Below are 14,556 nucleotides of genomic sequence, written 5' to 3'. Positions count from 1 at the left end.
ACCCTACCTGGTGCGACTCGTGACGGAAAGACTCTAGATTGGGTGAACTCAGGTCTAAGTCGTGACACAGATGGGGTAATGCGATTTTACCGTAGCATGTTTAAAAGACAACAGAAGTTGAAACCAAAGTGCTGTACAGGTTTAAAAAAAAATCTCTCAAGCCTCGCCTGCATTTAAAAACCAATGCTGCACAGTTAGACTTTTTGTTTAAGTCACTCAACTGTGTGATGCGATGAGAAAGCCTTCCAAACAATACCGAACAAGATTAGAACCAGATTTTCTCCATCCATTCCATTTTTTTTTTGAACAGTACTTAACCGCAAGCATATTCCAGCTGACTTTGGGATTGAGTCCACCATGGACTGGTAGCCAGCCAATCACAGAGCGCATATAGACAAACATACTGTACATTCACACGTCGGAGCTAACCATCAGTTCACCACTCAGCCCATTTCCGTGATTTCCCGTGAGAGAAATTGAGTGGCGGCCCTTAACAGATCTACCACAGAGATGTCACTGTAATTGGAAAAGCAAATGTTGATCATTAGTGAGGGAATCGTAGTGTTAAGAGCTCAGTTTTTGCTCGTTTTTGTTGTCGCTTTATTTGTGGTCACCTAGGCTGTCAAACACACACAAACACACTCTTCTGCCATCCACTCGTTTGTACAAGGACTTCCACCTAACGGCCATCCGCATCCGAGGTGGCGTACAAATAGAGCAGGTGAATATTTTAAGAGTACACGCCTTCTGCTGTCGGCCAGTGTTGCCGTCATGCCTACAACGGCCTTGCTCTTTTGTATCGCTACTTCAAGCGCAGTATGTTCAGTCGTCAGTCGCTTGCCGGGAGGCTCGCATGCAACTCGCGCCCAGGATGACCGCCAGTACATTTTGACGGGATGTCCCTCAGTCCCTTGGCGTGGATTGTTTGTTCAGGACAGATAAAGCGGGAAGACGGCTCCCTTAAAAAATGGATCGCGCCCTTCCTTTTCTTCCCTTCCCTGCACCTGAGCTGGTCCACTCCAAAGTCAGCCTCAAGCTCCTTCCGCAAACCTCCTCCGAAGGGGCCTCCATCAAAGAGCGTTACTGAGCGTGCATCTTCTATTTCTCGCTCCCCCTCCTGAGAATGGCTGATTACCGTTCGCTCCACGGGCTAAGTGGGCCAGATAGGGTAGGCTCAGCTGGAAAGAGAGGGAGAGAATCCTTTCTCTGAACCTCTTGCTTCCCTGCGAAAAAAAAACCCCAGGGTGCAAACACGTGCACCGGCAACACTGGCAACAATGCAAAATACGCGCAGCCAAAAAAAGATTACACACCAGCCCACGTGTCATTTAGATGGAGACACACTCATAAACGCGTGCAGCGAGTGTGTGAGGCCAACAGGCCGCTTCATTAGAAACACCCGAGACACATCATCCAACACAAAACGTCATCATAATAAATATTCATGCCAAATTTTGTTTGACGGAGAGGTATCCATGCGTCAACAAATACTGAGGTTGGAGTTTGCAGTGGTATAGCGAAACATCACATTGGTAGATGTTTCTAATGTTTTGGCTGCGAAATGTAGCTGCAAGAGTGATTTTTGAGTCCTGTGAAAGGTCATTTGAAAGTCGTAGTAGTAGTAGCAGAGGAGTTGAATATGAACTCATTCACTGCCATTGACGGTTATAAACGTCAAAAAATAATTTGAACTATTTCTATTAGTTCAACATGTTTTTTTCTACTTTTGTTAACAAGGGTATAAAAACCTAGAATTTTGTTATTGTACATTTAGAACAGATATAAAATGTGTGATTAATTGAGAGTTAACTATTGAAGTCATGCGATTAATTATAATTCAAATTTTTAATTGCCTGATGCCCCTAATTTTTAATAATCATCTCGTCAGGAGATTACAATTTTTTATTGTAATTAATTGCATGACTTCACGAGTTAACTCACGATTAATCACAAATTTTATATCTGTTCTAAATGTACAATAAAATAAATGTCTAGGTTTTCATACTCTTGTTAGCAAAAGTGGGGAAACATTTTTGATATAATAGAAATAATTCAAATGAATTTTTGACGTGCATAGCCGTCAATGGCAGTGAATGAGTTAATAGTAATATCAATAGCCTAATGATAGAAAAGTAAATATAGCAGCAGTAGTAGAAGTACTTGTAGTAGTAGTAGCGATAAGTACTGGTAGAAGAGGATTAGTAGTAGGACAAATAGCGTTTGTTATGTAGTAAAAGTTGTGACACAGTAGTAGTAGATGGTTCTTCGTTTATATAGCACTTTTCCACCTTACAAGGCCCTCAAAGCGCTTTACATTTGACTACCGATGACACACATCAGAAGCAACTGGGGGTTCTGTATCTGGCTCAAAGATACTTCAACGTGGTCACAACGGCATGGGATGGAACCTACAACCTCTGGGTTGGGAGACGACCATTCTACCACTGAGCCACGTTGACCCCAGTAGTAGTAGTAGCAGCAGCAAACTAGCAGTACTAGTAATAGGACAATAGATTATCAGTACTGGGAGTACTAGACTATTTGTAGTAGTAGTAGTTTAGTAAAAGAGGGGCGGTAGGTAGGAGTAGTGGAAGTAGCAGTCCTTGTAGTAGTAGTAGGTTGTTGTATAATAGTGGTAGTATAACTAATAGTAGTAGAGTAATGCAGTAATAGAAGAGTGGTAGGAGTAGTAGACGAGTGGTAGAAAGAGAAGTAGTAGTAGGTTGGCAATTAGTACTAGTTGAATGGTAATAGTACATAGCAGGGCGAGTAGTAAACTAGTAGCAATTGGAGTAGTAGATTAGTAGGAGGAGGAGGCTTGATAGACCAGTATTAGTGATAAGTTGAAGTAGTAGTAGCAAAGTAGTAGAAGTGGTAGTTTGGGATGTAGGAGGAGCTGACGAGTAGTAATAAAGTGGCGTAGTAAAAATAGAGGAGTGGTAGGAGTCATAGACTGCAGGCGGAGGAGGAAGAGGAGGAGTAGACAACTAGTTATATTAGTAATCATAAATATAGTATTATTGTTAATTATTATTATTAGTAGTAGTAGTTATCGTCGTTGAAGTAGTGGTAGTAGAGTAATAGTAAAGTAGTGGTAGGAGTAGTAGACTACAATAGCAGTCGAAGTAGGAGTAGCAGTAATATGTTGTTTAGTTGTACTAGTAGAGTAGTAGAAGTAGTAGTAGTTGAAAAGTCCACAAATAGTAGTAGGAGTAATAGATTGGTAGTAGTAGTAGTAGTACTATTTATTTTATTTTTTTTAAATAATACTATATTGTTGTTGTTATTTTTGTTGTGTAGCCACAGTTGACTGAGAAATACTCTTTTGACACTATAAAACAAAAAGCCCACATGCTGGAAATCTCTCGTTCAAGCGTTGTATGAGCGCGAGTGTCTGCTTGACATTTTATTGACAGATGTAATTGAAGAAAGTGAATGGCTGGCACCTACGAGCTTCGAGTGCCAGGCAGAGATTTCAACAAAAAAAGAAAAAAGTGTGATGTAATCAATGCTGTTAGGGGATTCAATGCTGCCATGCTGTCATCTTACATTTAGAAGATTTAAAAACAAACACTTCCAACTCCCTTCCGTCTCCAAGATACACATTGAGCGCGCACAAGCTTACATGAGCTATGGATCAACATTGACTAATTGCACTCCAATTTGGAATGTAATTACAAAGTATCTATCTAGCTAGCTAGCTAGCTAGGTGGCTATCTAGCTATCTATCTATCTATTCATCCGTCCGTCCATCCATCCACGTCTCTATCATTCAAAAATATTATACTCATAGAGCAGGCGTTTGTGCACAGTAAGGGAAAGTCTACCTAGAGGGTTGAACGGGAACTCGGCACCAACAAAAGCGCTATTCAGCGGCTGCTTCAGAGAGTGATAAAGCTTTACCGATTTCAGGTTGCTCAGCATCATAAGCTTCTGCTTGAAGCGCTCAGCAGATCTCCACACTCAAAACCAAAACAAGAGCGATCGGTAGTAAGCTGACAATCTTTAAAGCCGTGTTTCCGTGAGGATCCTTAATGTGACGTGTTCACAAATCGTCCCTTGACGCGAGCAGAAAAGTGGTGGAAAACACTTTTGCTTCTGAAACCGCGTTATCTTTATTCACTGAGGCATTATGTAGAGATTGTTGTTACTATTTTTGTTTTTGCATATCAAGTAAAAAGCTCCACACAAAACCAATTTGGGTACAGCGGAACCTCAATTTAACAGACAAAAAATTGTGTCCAGTCCCTGAAAACGCCCTTTGTGCAGTCAAAGTCTGTTAGTTACAGAGTGGGCCACAATTGGTCACAGCGCCAGGAAGTAAACAGCGCCGGCTGTGGTGTAATCAACAGATACTGCCACACATATTTCCAGGTTGTGCCACTGTTTCCATAGACATACAGTATATTAGAGTAGACAATTGGTTTTATGTCATATACTGTAAATGCCATACTGTATTGAATTATTAATGATCAAACGGTGTGGTTTGGCCTTTTTTTTTTAATGAATTACATTTTATATTGTACTGCAGTGTTGTGAAAGAGTCCAACTGGGGAAGAGTTGAGAATTAGCATTAGCTAAAAACTCTATTATTTTTAAGCGATGTGCCAAACGATCCAAAGTCCATTGCACCACCAAGTTACCGCCGCATTCGAGGAAGGTGGGAAATCGGATTGATCCCACTTGTGACCTCAAAGCATTTGAGGCAAATGTGAACAACAAAGATGATGATGAGGCTGATTACGATAGATTGTTGTTCTGGTTAATGCAGTCAGTCGGGTCTCCGAGTTCGGAGGGGCGTTCCCGTGCACACTTCCTGGTTTGAAGTCAGAAAAGGCCGACTTCCCACCTTCCTCGAATGCAGCATTAGACCGCCATTTTGACTTGTGACGTAATATTCATATGAATGGCTGTTGTTTACTGGAGCGATTTCTGCTCCACGTATCTCAAGAATACTATTTTTGGTACGGTATACATTTTTTTCTTCAAGTCCTAATCTACGGAATCTATTCATGATGGAGGTGGAAAAAAAGAAGTGCACTGACATTTGGGCACTGAAATGTAGGTAAGTTTGGATAAACTTGAAAACTTTTGAGTTTCAAGCTTCTTCTTTCTTTTCTTTTTTACATTTATTTACAATAGTTTTATACTGTAGTCCTACTGGGCTTTTATTTTTTACACCCACATCTTAAATGCTTACGCCCCAAGCCACCATTTTTTTTAATAGCAATGCAGGCTGTGTCCAATATTTTTAGTATATTTAATCAGTGTGATCAAATATGGATGGCGTGCTGCAAAGGGCTCGCGGGCTGGACTTTTACCAACTATAAAATGCTCAACAAAAAAAAGAGTGTCTTTCTCTCATTAGATGATCAGTGGTATACTATGAGGGGGTGCAAAGGGGGGCTGTGCGCGTTCACGTGGTGCACGTGCATCCCATCTAACAGGAAAACATCAGAGGCCCGTCGGTTGCCCCATGAGACGTGAACAAGCCGCACATTCATTAACAGCAGAAGCGGCAACGTGGATGCACCGCATCACATCACTCGCCGGGCTGCCCCCACACACTCACGCACGCACACGCACTCACATGTAAGTAAGTAAGCATGCGTCACACACATATAACCTCCACACGCTCATGCCACACGCATGCATTGCACACACAAACGTGCATTGAACACTCATGTATTTATTACAAACACACACATGAATGCACCCACATGCACATGTGCATTATGCACGCGTATGTGCATCACGCACACACACACACACACAAATGCACTACACAAAACAGCACACGCGACTACACGCACACATGCTTTACCACAAATAGGCTACATTACACGCGTATGCATGTCACACGCGCGAACATACACACACCCACTCACACACACACACCCACACACACACACACAGCTGTTTGTTACGTAATGGTCCAGTTTCGCTTTTAAATAATCTCTCTCCCTCTCGCTCTCTCACGCGCGCGGGCACACGCACACATTAAAAGCGTATTTTTTTTTCAACTGAGCAACTCTCAATAATAATAAAACCAACGAAGGAGAAAATTAGGGATCATCTTGCTGGAATGTGGAGCAATGATATAGCAACAGAGCGCAATAGTAGTTTCCTAATGCATTTCTGGACAATTTTGGCTGTTTGTCTGAACTCACTCGGATGTCTTGGTGAGGGCCAGTGACCGACACAGGGTAGTCGGGGTCATCGGAACCAAGGAACGGCAGCCGCTGCTACTCCCGTCGTTCTCGGGATCACTCTCGACCAGCGAATCCGTGGTCGGCTCGGCCGGAACCAGCTGCATGTCCCCCGGGTCCAGAGGCTCCGCGGGAGGAGGCTGGACCACCGCGGCCCCGTCGACTTCTTTTTCCGGTGCGGCCGCTTGCTCCGGCACGGGGCTCGCCGCGGGGTTCGCCGCGGAGCTCTTGGTTTGGGGGTCCTGGGCGAGGTGGAGGTGATGGAGGCAGCCCGCCTCGGGGTGAAGCTGATGGTGATGATGGAGGAGGTGATGCGGGTACGCGGGGTAGGGATGCTGATGCTGTTGCACGCGGACATCTCGCAGGTGCCTGTTCTCCCCGATGAGCTCATCCACCCGCCGGTCCAGCTCCTCGATGCGGGAGCGCTGCGTCTGGATGAGACTTTGCTGGTTCTGCACGATTGTGGTGAGCTCCCGCAGGTACAAGATCGCCTGCACCGGATTTTCCAGCAGACTGGAGCTCATCCTACACGCAAGGCTCGGACAATGGCCAGAAAGAGAGAGGCGAAAAGGACGCGGAGGAGAGGGAGGACGTATAGGGACGAGCTCTCCTTGGGCTTGTTGTTGTTTTTTCTTCTTTTTGAAGGATGCAGCGACAGTGCTCGCCTCCACTTGTGCTCCCTCCCTCCAGTCTCCCTCTCTCACTGCGCTGAGAGGTGCTGAAGAGAGGACCTAGATCCAGCTGTGATGGGAGGGAGGGGGAGAGGAACGAGGAGGAGGGGCGGGGGTGGGGAGGCACTGATGCGCCATTACGCGCAGGAACGATCAAACTTCAGGGCAAACACGCAGCCTACAGGCGATGCGACATCAAAACAGCACATGCATTGGCCACAAAACAGAGGTGGCAAAAAACACCTCACATTATGTCTGTACATTGTGCTTACGTCTTAAGTAGAAATCTAGAGAAAAATAATACGATTCTGCAGTACACCTAATTTGACTCCTTTAGTAAAAGACAAACTATGAAAAGTTGTGACTTTCAGTTTGTCACATCAGGGGCCGCCGCAGAGTCAATAACAACATTTCCGTGTGCACTTCAGCGCCATACAAGGAATAACAAAGGCGTCACGTGGCACACAGACGCTAATTTTTTTCCACACCACAAACTCTCCCTGGAAGTACTCATAAGCAAATAAAATCAATGATAATTAATTGGAGAGGTTTGTTTTAAAATGTGCCGTTTTTAAAGTGTCTGTTACGTTTCTTTTCCCAGTGCGTCTTAATTTACTGTCCTAATATATTTCCGAGGGTACTTGAACGCAACATAACGAATGGTGAAGTCACATGACACGTTGACGCGGAAACCGGCCGTTGTTTTGCTAGCGCCGTTAGCCTAGCGTCTTTCCTGCATTTAAATGCCGTGAGAGTGGTAATAATCCCACAAAATCAATGGTCAGGTAAGGAGTTTGTTCTTAAAATCGTGCAGTTTTCTAATTGTTATTACAATAGATATATTACGGCATTTATTTCCCATTAGTGCAAAGTCTTCGATCGTCATTAGTGTTTAGGATAGAATATAAACATTTGTCGTATTTCGCTCGATGTGCGCGCGTGTATTGCCCCTTTAAAAGTTCAATGAATTATGCATATAAAGGGTTGACATACTAAAGTAATGTAATGGGATCGTGTGTTGTTGCTGCTACAGTCATGTGAGCGTCAGATGAGAGTAGGAATGCTAATGAAATGAGCTGATGAACTGAATGTACATTCCCTGCAAGATTGTTGTACCAGACTCCTATCACTCCTGTGCACTTTGTTTCCTTACTCGAGCCTGCACACAAATTAGAGTGAGTTTAAAACAGTATCTCACAAGAGTATATTTCTATTATGTATTTTTATGGGACAACTGAATTATTGACATTTTGCAACAATATTAAGTAGTAAATCAATTTACTGTCCCTTGAAAACAATCCAACGCATAGCCATTATATCTTAAACTGTTGGCAACACAAGTGAATACACCTCCAAGTGAGAATGCTCATTTGGGCCAATGTGTCAATATTTTGTGTGGTCACCATCATTTTCTAAGCATTGAGCTAACCGTCATGGGCATGCTATGTTGTTTCGCTGTCATAACCGGCCAAACGTAACGACGATGCGGCCCAGGAGGTGAAAACAATGTTGGCAACCGAATAATTGGGGACATGCTTTTACCATTTGTGATGCAGGATGACCCAAAAGCTCTGCCTGGAGGGTCAGGTGTACTCGGTGCCTCTCATCCAGCCGGACCTGAGGAGAGAAGAAGCCATTCACCAGATAGCAGATGCATTGTTCTTCTTGGAGACCATCTCGACTGACATTTTTAGGAGGTAAGTTCCACACAACTTTGCTTAAAATGATCACCAATCACGTTTCGGAAATTTAACTTTCTTTTTGTCGTATTGCTTTTAGAGTGTCGGAGAGTGTTGAGAAAAATCGCCACAACCTGCAGAGCGTCACCAACCGAATCCGACTGGTTCAGGCTCGTGTTGACAGGATCAAAGGCAGTAAAAAAGCTACCAAGGTAAAAAAAAAGAAAAAAAAAAAGAAAAGAAAACTAACATTCAGTTTAGATGGTCAGACGTGACATCTACAGATGCTGCCATAGTATTGAAATCTGCTCGATAGCAATTCAATTTTTGAGTGGATTTATTCTATGCAGGACAAACCGAACGACGAAAACAGACACCTGGAAAATGTTTAGTGTTGATCCTTTAAAAAGCTCTCTGTGTCTGTAGGTTTTCTCCAGTGCCAAATACCCAGCCCCAGACCGACTCCACGACTACTTGTCCATCTTCACCGGAGCCACTGACCCCTCGACACAAGCTCGCCCGCGACAAAGAATACAGAACAAACTTCGACCCTTCGATGAGAAGACTTTGCAGGTAACCCGATGGACGACATGGTGACTTATATCACGTTTTGTTGTCTGGGTGTGCAGATCAGCGTTTATTTCTGATAAGCCGCACATACGAATGCTCAGTTAAGTTGTCAACATGGTGTTGGGCAGTTGTTTGGGAATGTGTCCACTGCGCGTACCACACACACACACACACACACACACACACACACACACACACACACACACACACACACACACACACACACACACACACACACACACACACACACACACACACGTACACACACACACACACACGTACACACAGATCAACACAATCACATTGACAAGCATGATTTCCATCATTAGTGGCTTATTTGCGCCCCTTCTAAACAGGCTAATTGCAGCAACACTCAAAAAGAGATTGAAAAGTGTGCTGTAGCTCTTGATGGTGACGCACCTGGGAGATGTTTTAAATTGTGAGCCAAACACACACTATGTCTCCTTTAAGAAAAAGAAACACTTCCAGTATTTCCCCCGGCAGCACTGCTTTGTTTTGCAATAAGATTTTTCCAAGTGTCTTGTCTCGAGACAAACGAAAACACATTGTGCAATTTCCTTCGGTGCACAAATGCATTATTCAGTTTCCCACATGGAGAAACATCTGATTCACTTCTGCCTGCACTTACCTGACCCCTTTTTCCCCCCTCGTTTGTTCTTCCTCACTATTTGCAGGGGCTGTAATCGCTGACCAAAATTCCCCGCCTCCTAAAAAAAGGTTTCGTTGCTTATATTAATAGTTTAAACCCTAAATATAATTCAAACTATGGTCCTAAAATACTTGCATTTTATCATTTCAAACTCATCTTACGACTTCATTCGCCTTAAAAATAAACGGCTGATTATAGATGATTTGATTCGACTCAAGTGTGAGGATGCTATGTCGCTGCTTTTCAACACGTACAAATACCATTACTACTTTCCTATTTTATTACATTCTTGACTCTCAAATGTTCTCATTTTTAATATCGCAAAAGACTTATCTTTGGATTCCAAAGTTAGTTTCCGTTACCTTGCACAAGCGCTTCCAACGTTAGCTTTCGCGCTTTTAATGTTAGCGTCGCAAGTTTGCTTTCAATGTTATCGGCAATGTTAGAGCTAAGGAAGACCAATGTTAGCTTTCAAAGTTAGCTACAAAAAAGCTTGAAAAGTTCAACTCCTAAGTAAGCTTACAGCAGTCCCTCAAATGTTAGCTACTGATATTAGCTTCAGAGTTAGCATCTGCAGTTAGCTTCGAACATTATCTCTTATGTTTCGCTTATATTTCTAATGTTAGCTTGAATATTACTTTTAACATAGATCCCACGGTTAGTTTCAGGGATAGCTTTTGAAGATAGTGTCCATGTTAGCTTCATTTATTCAAACAATAAAGAAAGAGCTAGCGAAGACGAAACATTGGCCTCGAGTGTTACAATCCAAAGTTAGCTTCGGCGTTAGCGCTCAGATTTATGATAACGTTATTGAGTCGATGATGCTGATTATTTAAACGATATACAGTAGTGACAGTCTTGTAATCAGTTTCATAGTTGCACGAGTTAGCGGTGTAACCAGCATGGCAACTAGATAACTGTCTATGCGACAGTTTAAAAATAAGCAACTTGGTTTCATGTTTGGGTTAAGGGATGTTGTTTTGTTTTTTTTCTTATAAAATGGTTATTTTCATGTTTGTTTGTTTTTACTTTAACTGTTATGCGTTGACATTTCCTGGAATAAAACATGGCCTTTTTTCTTAAAAAAAAAAAAAAGAAGGGCTAATGCTAGCTACTTCTCAACTAACGTGGCACTTAAGCCAGGTGCAGGGTCACACGGCGTTACTGGAGAAAAGTGACATTTTTTGTTTACAGCTCAACACCTCACCTCCTGTTTTTGTTTTTGTTTTTTTTTGTCTCCCTGGCAGGAGAAGCTGGTTTACTTCCCCGTGTGCGCAGGCAACAAGAAGAAGTCAGAAGACGAGACCGAAGAAGGGCTGGGCAGCCTGCCGCGCAACATCTCCTCCGTCAGCTCGTTGTTGCTCTTCAACACCACGGAGAACCTGTGGGTACACGCGCGCAGCCGTCGAAACGATAAATATCAGATACAAGTGCAGAGAGCTGAAAAACCGACTTGAGTGTACAGTACAACAGAGTATTTGTACTTAGTTACTTCGCATCGCATAAGCGCGTGCAACACGAAAGACGCCGTTTAATTGCCTCCCTCCGTGTTGCGTTAAAGCTACAAGAAGTACGTCTTCCTCGACCCTCTGGCGGGAGCTGTGATCAAGACGCACACGGCCATCGAGACCGAAAGAGAGGAGAAACCTTTCGACGCTCCGTTGTCCATCACAAAGCGAGAGCAGCTCGAGAGATTGGTAATTTACAACCGCCCTTTCCCGGCAAAAGTATTGGGACACCTTAACTATCAACTGGAAGGGCTTTTTCCAAGCATGCCTTGATGAAGAAGCAGCGTGTTCCTGCATCCATCATCGGTTGTCGATGTTTTGACAGACGGCAGAGAACTACTTCTACGTACCGGACTTGGGTCAGGTGCCAGAAATCGACGTGCCGTCATACCTGCCGGACCTGCCGGGCATCGCCGACGACTTGTCCTACAGCGCCGACCTGGGGCCCGGGTTTGCCCCGTCGGGACCCACCCACAGCATCCCCGAGCTTCCGGCCTTCTCGGAGGACTGCGCAGGTATTCAACCAGGAGGTGGCGGCGTGAAAGCAGCTTGCTTGACTCACTCGTCCCGTTTCAGGTGATCTTCACCCCAGCGTTTGTCCTCCTCCTCCTCCTCCGCCGCCGCCTCCTCCTCCTGCACCTGCCTCTCCTGCAGGACCGCCCCCTCCGCCACCTCCTCCTCCGCCACCTCCTGCAGAAACCGGCTCAGATGAAGATCCAAGCTCAGGTTTGCCAATCATGAAAGAAAAGCTGGGTGATCATTAACCACTTCACCAACAACATGGCTGCGAACAGGGAGGTTATAGTTTACAAACTTAGTTTTGGTCGCTTCATGTAGCGACTTTTCAGAGTCTTCTTATAACTATTTAAAGAAAAAAAGTGACTATCGTCTTTAACCCACAGGAACCACAATAAATGTTCCCGAAATATGTTTAATGATAAAACACATCCCTATAAACCTCTTTCGTTGCAAATATTTCAAACGAAAGTTTCATCAGGAAATAGTATCATTATTAATTATTTCACTTTGAAATGGGTCCGTTTGACCAAGCTATGTTTAATGTTCCAAAAGCATTCTGATAAACATTAGTAACCATTTTAATTGAAAATATGTCATAGTAAACCATTTTAACTCATTTTCTCCCAAAAACGTATAAATATGTCCTATTTTAAATATTGCCATGGTCCCAAAAACGTATTTGTATGTTTTTTATGCTTGAAGCAATGGTAGTTATTACAAAAACGGCCAGCAGGTGGCAGCAGAGTATAAGAGATCAACCAGGGCCATGTTGCAACAAGCTGTGTTTTCAACAGGTTTGTGAATAATGATGACACTTAGCTATATTCTGATGCTAATTGCTGCAAAATGAAAACAGAAATTTACTTTTTTTTTTACCTGATGAAAAAAGATACTCTAATTTTTCTTTCTGTAGGTTCCATGTTTTTATAGCAATAGAACACAATATTCAGTGGGCCTTGCAAAATCAGTCCAAATCCAGTAAAAACGCCAGGAGCGAAGGGGGTTGCTTCAGTGAAAATGGCTGGGAGTGAATGAGTTCATTGATGAGAAGTTTCATGGCAGCAATCGACTAATGTGTAGTTCTTCAACTTTAAAATGAGTCAATTTGCCTCCGCTTATGTTGCATGTCCCAAAAGCATTTTGATAACCATTTTAATTGAAAATATGTCACAGTAACCCATTTTAGTAGATGAGAATTTGTATTTTTACTTTAAAATGGGTCAGTTTAACCCTGGCTCAATGTTCCAAAAGCATCCCAAAAACATTGTTACAGCTCATTAATTGTTTTTATTGCAAATATGTCGAAATGAGCGAAAAAATAATATTTGTTGTTCTTTTCGTTGAAAGTGGGTTATTTTGACCCATAACATAACAGGAGGGTTAATTTCCACTAAGAGACATGAAGGTAGTCATTTTCACAACGCTTTCCATATGATAGTAAGGAGCCTGATACAAGGCAGGCAGAGTCACTCATGCTGAACATTAAGAAACGGTGGCCATTTGTCATTTTTCCACATTGGAAATGAATTATCCATGCAGAAAAAAAAATGTGTTGCTATTATTTATGTGCAAATTGATGAAAGGAAAAAATGGCTTTAAAAATATTTTATGGCAGAAGGTGAAAAAAAAATACAAAAAGCAAAACATTGTCATTTGTGTTTTCTATAAGTATACATTTAAAAATTTTGTGAAAAACATCGGTGATTTTTGTTTTCAAGGCCCGATCACCCAGCCCTAATCAAACACGGGATTGATCGAACCATTCCAAACACTCCCTCGCTTTCCCTTCCACCGCCCCGCAGGACAAGTGTCGGGCGCCCCCAGCGAGGTGGTCCAGCCCTCAGACGGCCGAGCCAGCCTCCTGGAGTCCATCCGCAACGCCGGCGGCATCGGCAAAGCCAAGTTGCGCGACGTCAAGGAGCGCAAGATGGAGAAGAAGAAACAGAAGGAGCAGGAACAAGGTGGGAAGGCGGCATGTTTTATTAACGCCGACGCCAAAGGCAGCTTTTAAGAGTCGCCGATGTGCAATCGTGAGTGGAGCGTAACCAGCGAGACGAGACGAGTCACTCGCCGTGTTAAACAGTATAAAAAAATATATATATTATGTTGACAAGTTTTAGAGTAAAACCATATAAGATGCGTATGAACCTTTTAACCTTGACGTCACGCGCACCCCCACGCGCCTGTCGTAGTTTGCGTTAAGTCGAAAGGTAATCTCGCTGTTGTAGGCCATATTGTGTCTATTGTCAGTCAGACAACAACCGAACAAATGACTTTCGTCTCTGAGCAGTCGTCGCGGCATCCACCGGCGGCGACTTCATGTCCGATCTCTTCAACAAGCTCGCCATGCGCAGGAAAGGTACATACAAGAACGCAAGCGTGGTGGGTATTGAGGGGGGGGAAGATAAAAATGACGCATCTTTTCTTTCTTCAGGTATTTCTGGGAAGGGTCCGGTTGGCGGGGATTCAACCGAACCCCCCGCCGGCGCCGGAGGAGCGTTTGCGAGAATGTCAGATGTCATCCCTCCACTTCCCGCCCCGCAAACGACGACGGATGACGACGACTGGGAGGTCTGAAGAAGTGGAATGTAAAGATTGAATGCACTGATAATTGGAGTTGGAACTTTTTTCAGAAAGTTTCAGATACATTTCCTTGGTTGAATAATAACATTTTGTCATAAGCAGACGGCGTGAAAAAATAAAGCAATTAAAAAGCATGACATTTCAGCA

General features: G+C 43.4%; 2 protein-coding genes across 7 annotated transcripts in view; one reads left to right on the top strand and one right to left on the bottom strand.

Moving 5' to 3' along the window:
- iqsec3b (IQ motif and Sec7 domain ArfGEF 3b) overlaps positions 1 to 6,945 on the bottom strand; it is a 50,701-nt gene extending 43,756 nt beyond the window's left edge. For all 4 annotated transcript variants that reach the window (XM_086074657.1, XM_086074658.1, XM_086074660.1 and 1 more), the window contains exon 1: positions 6,171 to 6,945. In XM_086074657.1, coding sequence (XP_085930783.1) covers positions 6,171 to 6,733 — 563 coding nt within the window. In that variant the 5' untranslated portion in view covers positions 6,734 to 6,945. The remainder of the gene's footprint in view (positions 1 to 6,170) is intronic.
- Positions 1 to 14,543, top strand: part of washc1 (WASH complex subunit 1) — a 32,582-nt gene extending 18,039 nt beyond the window's left edge. For 2 of the 3 annotated variants that reach the window (XM_086074667.1, XM_086074666.1), the window contains 10 exons: positions 8,437 to 8,577; positions 8,660 to 8,771; positions 8,986 to 9,132; positions 11,047 to 11,183; positions 11,361 to 11,496; positions 11,633 to 11,822; positions 11,884 to 12,033; positions 13,629 to 13,787; positions 14,117 to 14,185; positions 14,261 to 14,543. In XM_086074667.1, the coding sequence (XP_085930793.1) occupies positions 8,438 to 8,577; positions 8,660 to 8,771; positions 8,986 to 9,132; positions 11,047 to 11,183; positions 11,361 to 11,496; positions 11,633 to 11,822; positions 11,884 to 12,033; positions 13,629 to 13,787; positions 14,117 to 14,185; positions 14,261 to 14,403 (1,383 nt within the window). In that variant the 5' untranslated portion in view covers position 8,437 and the 3' untranslated portion in view covers positions 14,404 to 14,543. Of the gene's footprint in view, positions 1 to 7,020; positions 7,666 to 8,436; positions 8,578 to 8,659; positions 8,772 to 8,985; positions 9,133 to 11,046; positions 11,184 to 11,360; positions 11,497 to 11,632; positions 11,823 to 11,883; positions 12,034 to 13,628; positions 13,788 to 14,116; positions 14,186 to 14,260 lie in introns of those variants that run through there. The other variant, XM_086074665.1, reaches the window with a different exon arrangement.
- Positions 14,544 to 14,556: the final 13 nt, after the last annotated feature.

This window comes from Leptonotus elevatus, chromosome 4 (genome assembly GCF_054856555.1).
Source record: "Leptonotus elevatus isolate MCC_2025b chromosome 4, RoL_Lele_1.0, whole genome shotgun sequence".
Taxonomy (NCBI): domain Eukaryota; kingdom Metazoa; phylum Chordata; class Actinopteri; order Syngnathiformes; family Syngnathidae; genus Leptonotus; species Leptonotus elevatus.
Note: the sequence above shows the minus strand (reverse complement) of the source record. Positions and strands in the feature narration are given on the sequence as shown.